The sequence below is a fragment of the Pavona decussata genome, unplaced genomic scaffold, assembly GCF_977016875.1.
Source record: "Pavona decussata unplaced genomic scaffold, jaPavDecu1.1 SCAFFOLD_602, whole genome shotgun sequence".
Classification (NCBI taxonomy): domain Eukaryota; kingdom Metazoa; phylum Cnidaria; class Anthozoa; order Scleractinia; family Agariciidae; genus Pavona; species Pavona decussata.
In genome coordinates, this window is record NW_028145860.1 from 4,788,099 (window position 1) to 4,794,354 (window position 6,256).

The 6,256-nt window shown below is 40.5% G+C and overlaps 1 protein-coding gene across 1 annotated transcript; it reads right to left on the minus strand.

Annotated features, from left to right (window-relative positions):
- Positions 1-378: 378 nt before the first annotated feature.
- Positions 379-6,127, minus strand: LOC146449560 (rhomboid-related protein 4-like). Its single transcript, XM_085101745.1, has 3 exons — positions 5,174-6,127; positions 3,167-3,223; positions 379-2,185 (listed from the first exon to the last, which is right to left on the minus strand). The coding sequence occupies exons 1-3, from the start codon at positions 5,847-5,849 to the stop codon at positions 1,632-1,634; spliced, it is 1,287 nt and encodes a 428-aa protein (XP_084957871.1). The 5' UTR covers positions 5,850-6,127; the 3' UTR covers positions 379-1,631.
- Between the last annotated feature and the right edge of the window lie 129 nt (positions 6,128-6,256).

A 6,256-nucleotide genomic window follows, 5' to 3' on the forward strand; every position in this document is an offset into this window, starting at 1 on the left:
TACTCCCCTGTACAGTACATTAGAGGGAGCACCTTTCAAGAAGTGTAAGCACATCAGGGTTTGGTTGTTCAAAATTGTAATCCACGATGGAAAGTATTTCCATCCAAGGATTTCATCACAAGATGACCATGCAGCTCCCAGTTAGCTTGATAGCTCCGGTTTTGGAGCACTTCAGAGATCCGAGGTTCCAATCCCTATTTGTTTTCAGGCTTCCTTCCGCAATTGCTCAAGTTGCGCACATTACAGTGACAGTCTCTCATGAATGATTCTTTCATTCCTAGTTGAAATAGATACTTCACTTCTGTGATTTTAGGAAGAACGGGTTAAAATGGAATATTTTATTGCAAGCTAAATTTGAAGACAAGTCAAACTCGAAACTGAAGGGCATAAAACTTTCTTTATTTTTATATTATTTTGCTTCATATATTTCTACTGGATTCAAATCTGAAATCACATATAAGTATCACTTAAGGTCTTGTAGATACCTCTAATGCCCTCGCATTTCAATTTCGTTGAATAGATTTCAGATGATTACAATACAATACTTTATTGACACTCCCCATAGGGGTTTTTCAGTGACAATTTTACAATACGTTCTCTTTTTTGATGCCACAAAACTGCGACGTACAGGTTCATCTTATTAGGCATTGTTTCCACTTGCAACATAATAATCAAAATGACTGTCAGTTTCTTATATGATTATGTGATGTGAACCACAAGCGCCCTTCTGATAACGTTTTGAAGTGTTCCCATTAAGATATAAGCGACAAAAACGGCTCTTACGATCATTCAACCAAGCCTTACGCCGACGAGAAAAGTTGACGCATCAAATCTTTTTGTTTTTCAAGTTACGAAACAGCGTGGCCACAAACGAAAAAGTTGGTTGTTTATGGGAACAAAAATTTTCAACAAATTCTTTACGCTAAAGGTAATAATAAACTCATTTCCTTTTATAAGGTAAATGAAAGAAGAACTCCGTGAGATCCCAATGACGCCGTTGAGTTGCCGGCACATGAAAATGTGACAATGCTGTCGCGATTGTGGCGCGAAAAACAGCCAAAAGTTAAAAAAATAACTATCTTACGTGTGTTATTGCGTCCACATTCCACATCACATTGTCCTCTCCATCTTTGCTCAAAATTGTAAAGCAACCACCCAACAAGTAAAAACCTCAAAACGGCACGAAGGAGAAGAACTTTACTGTAATGGATGCAACCTTGAACTTGGCCATAAAACATGTTCAGTGTGCCGTGATTGGTTATGGGGGATATTTTGCTTGTTGAACTACGTTTGAGAATTTGTCTAAGAAAGGAATGAAACCTTACAAGGAAAAGAATAGGTCCTTGACTTTGCTGAGATGTGAACACGCTATAAACCTATTGTTTTCCATATCTATGGGGCCAGACCGAAGCAAGATGCGCAAGCATCCTTTAGAGGTCATGCACTGCAATAACTTACCCATACAAGCAAAATTTACATGTATCTCAGGATGTCACTTAGTACTCAAGTACATAAAGTAACTAGTATTTCCTTAAAAATCCTTTGTTCTAACATAAATGTTTCACTTGAGGGAGATCCGTATTCAAGTTCTGTGATTTCATAAAGCATGCCAACAAGTCGAGTTGCAGTGATCACCTATCAAACCGTTGAAGCCTCCTTCTCCGAACGTCATCCAAGTTGTTAGGGTTGGGCATTCCACTTTCCGTGGGGTATGGCAATGTTCCCCCTGGGTATCCATTGTGGACATGTTCTGGTGGAGGAGCAGAAGGTTCTGGTACTCTAGGATACAATCCTTCCCCTTGTGTGGGGTTGGGTGAGGCCCCTGAAAATTCCCCATCTGTGTAAGATGAAGGGTCGTGCGGCAGCCTGGGATAAAGATTCCCTTCATGGGAGGGGTAAGGTGGGGCTCGTGAAGTTGCACCACTTCTCGGAAAGTTGTATAAGTCATCATCATAATTATTGCGGTTTGGTTGTGGAGGTATTCCTCGCTTTTGAGGCTTTGGATTGTTAGACCACCTGGAGGTTTCCACACCAGCATCATCCAGGCTCTGTCTTATCGCAGACTGTATCCCAGGGTCATAGTCATCTAGTCTTGGGGGTCGGTTCATGTGTGTTTCTGCAAGACTTGCCCTGATGGCTGCTTGCAGTTCTTCATCTTCAGATTCATCTGAATCACGTCTCCTTCCTGCAGAAAAAGAGAGTGATAAGTCCTAGCCTACAAACGTTATCCACCTTTTTCAGCTCTTCTAGCATTTTCCAGGCTAGATTAATCCCATATTACCTTAGAGCATATTTTTTGCCATAGATTCTATATCCTGCTAATTTCTAAGGAGTAAGGTCCCTCAATCATGAGGGGTAGGTTGTCGTGGTAAATAATACTAATTCTTTAAAACTGTAGGTTGCAACAGTTTTTGATTATAAGTATTATTCACCATGACAACCTACCCCTCATGATTGTGGGGCCTTACGTGATCGTAAAACAGCTCAATGGATACGTGAAAAAACCAAAGTACGAGATATCATGGAAACGATAAGCAAACTCAAACGGAATTGGGCTGGTCATGTAGCGAGAAGAACAGATAATCGTTGGACAACCCGCATTACGTTCTGGACGCCCCGGGGACACACAAGGAACCGAGAAAGATCAAGGACGAGAGGGAGGGACGACTTAGTAGTTTCCTAAAGCACTGGCACCTATTCGTGCAAAACGTGGTCCACTGGCTGAAACTGAAAACTGAACTGATTAAACTGCACAGTTGCAGGGATTTGATTGGCTTAGTGGCCATAGCATGGCCAGAGAAATAGTGACTATTAAATTGTCTTCTGGTTGTTGTTGCAAAGCAAAATCAGCAATATCTATCAATATTTCTAGATTGTTTTAATAAAACAATTATTATTCCACTCGCACTTGTTGGATATGAGATGATTATAGCCAACTCGGCACTATGCACCTTGTTGGCTATCTGTCATCTCATATCCAATGCGCTCTCTTGCAAAAATTATTGATTATCAACCTCCAAATTTGGTAGATGTTACACACTCTACCTCTATTGTTATCTCGGCTTAGGGGCATTCTTATGTTCCATCATCTATTGTTTTAACAGCCAATTGCATGCCTGCTGAGAAGTAATGGATAACCCAATTTTAGCTGTTGCATTCTTGTTACCTGTAGTTCCCACATGGTAAGTATAGGACTGTCTCATTCTATGTGTCACTCCAGAACCTGATAGAGAAAGAAAGGATTGTTAACAATCCAAGCATTGGGAGTCCTTCTCCTGTTATTATACCCTTCCCTAATAGTTCTTCCAGGCCAAAAGCCAACTTTTCATCACATAGCAGGTAATCTGGTGCCACAATAATGGTATCACCTTGCTATGTCTTCTTCCTTGGTCAATGGTTTTTAAGGGGTCAGGGGGGGGGGGGAGGGTGGAAGGTACTGCAGAATGCTAAGGCTGACTGACTTCCACTTTGTTCCTACAAACATGGCTGTCTTCAACATTTTCATATGTTGTGTGTAACAATCAAACACACGACAAGTTGTCAGTCCAATTAACAAGACTGCAATATCATGTCATAAGCTTGTCACTAGATTTATCCTGAATCACCATCAACTAATCAACCCTACTCCTGTCTCGCTACATTTCAACCAACCTGGCCACTCACTCAACGATGTCCACCTAATCCCCCTTGAACTTATATGCAGCAAACATGACTCAGTCAGAAAGGCTCGTGAAGCCCAGTTAATCAACAAAGCTAAAACATTGCACCCTCTTGGTATAAATAGACGAGACGAAACATGCCAATGACATGTCTCACATCTTGTAACTTAGTCCTAAACAACCAATCATTGTCACTCATTTTACATTTTAAATCTTCATTTGTAATGATCCTATATGTTTCTCACTTTTCTTTTTCGTTCAGCCCCCGAGGAAGGTTTGTATTGCAAACCGAAATATTGGGCAAAAATTTGTTTTTTTCAAACAAATATGTTTCAGTTACTCTAGCCTTTGTTGTTTATTCTATCAAGCTCGTCACCTCCGCCGTTGGGATCAGTCTGCCGTCAATATTTTGTATTTGTCACCAGGGCCCGGTTGTTCGAAAGCTGATTAACGCCAATCCACGATAATTAAAAGTTTCCCGGTAATCAAGGTTTTCATCTCGCTCGTTACAAATGTGTTTAAAGGCCATTGCAAGCTAAAGGTAAGAAAAGTCTAAGTCAACACTGACGGACAAAAATCTTTTGGAAGAATATATCTTTAAGTTCGTTTTAATCCAGGATTAGCTTAATCGGGCTTCGAACAACTGGGCCGAGAATGTTGCATCCATCAAAGCTGTACCCTCTAAATCAGCCTTACATGACATACTTTATAACTAGTAATACTCAAAGATTAGTGAGTGTGTTCAATGATCTCGATCCCTCCTTTGCCAAGTTAGTGATGATGTCATCCGCCCCTGCAAAATCTGTGGGGGATGCCAGCTAGGTGTCCCCAGGCCCATTTATTCATTGATTGTCTCATACAATCTTGACTCCAATGTGTTCTTTCTCCATCAAATGCAATACAGTCGACTCCCAATAACTCGAACCCTAACTAACTCGAACCTTACACTAACTCAAACCAATTTTCCTTTCCCTTCGGGTCATTTTCTGTATAATTTTACCCTCAATAGTAGTGGTGCACCAATAATCAATTATAATCGAAAGTTGATGGAAAACTCTTACCGATCTAATGATCGATTACAATTAAGGCATAATCGATCATCGTGGAAAAATGAATAGTCCATTTAAGAAACAAAAATACTAATCCTAGTGTGTGTTAATGTGTTTTTTTTTTTGTGCACTCAAAAAGTCAAAATTATCCTGAATGTAATGCAAGGCTAAAATTATGGGAATATTATGTAACTATTTCACGAACATCAAGCCACTTTGACTTGTATACAGGGGAAAAATGCATGGAGTTCTTATCAGCAAATTTATCTGATTATAATCGATGATCGATCGCTTGGGACAATCCGATTGTTTCCGATGATCGATTATGAATTTCTAACCGATTCCCATCACTACTCAATAGCTCAAACTCCCGATAACTCGAACCTTTTTCAATTTCCCTTGAAGGTTCAAGTTATCGGGAGTAGACTGTAAGTTTAATTACGATTTTCACTATAGAATACCCACCTGCACCACTCACTGTATCCATGACATACTTCAGTGGACCCTTGACATACATCAGCCCAACCAAAATACCAGCCAGGTGACCAGTGAAGGAGGCATTAGGGACCAGAAACTGTATCAGAAGCAGCTCTACCCAGCACGCCCACCTCATGGGTACAGGAAACATACCCATCACCATAGAAACACCGGAGGGAAGGTCGTAAGTTGTTAGAACTTTCAGTGCAAAGATAACCCCGGAAAAACCAGCGGCGCATGTGTAGATGTATGAGGGATCTTCTGTGATGTTTGCTAGAGTAAGATCTAAGCCAACAAGAACTGCATGGGTTAAGACTGTGAATACAGACAAGATGTACAGGAATTTACGGCTGCCCATTCTTCCTTCAAGAGACATGCCCTTCCAAACGAATGAAGCCATGTTGTAGTAAAGGTGAAAGTCGTCCAAGTGATAAAATGCAGCGAGAACGAGTCGTTTCCAATCGCCATTGAACCAGACGTGATGGGCGCTGATGCAAGCTTTTCCGAGAGATGGAAGGTTGTTCAGTAATCCGAGGTATACTGCAACGTTTATTCCAATAAACGAGAGTGTTACAGGAGGAATTCTGTTGAAACCAATGTTGTAAAGTTGGCTGATTAAAAATAACAAACCGATTCCAGGAGCTCTTCTTCTTCGTTGAAACATGACGGAAGTCACAAGTTTTCTTCCTTTTGCTCGATCGTCAATTCCAAGCTTCTGACTGATCACTGCATGACAACTGTGTATGTTTTAAACGAAAATATATACACTGACGTGTAACTTTTGTGTCCAATTTCAAAAATTACTTAGTCATCATGTTTCGTTACTTCACCCGCCATGTTATATGAATGGGAATGATCACAATGACAAAATCGCATCCAAGGGAGGGTGGGGTAAGGGTATAAGGTTCTTTTCGTATGCTGCTTCCCATCCAAATTATTTCATAGACGCTTGGCCAGACGCTTGTAAAATGACTTCATTTCTATCTCACTTTTCTAAATGACCAAAAATATGTCATTTTGACAAGTCACGGAACAAAGTTTCTACTCTCCCTCTCCCTGCCAGTATTTGAT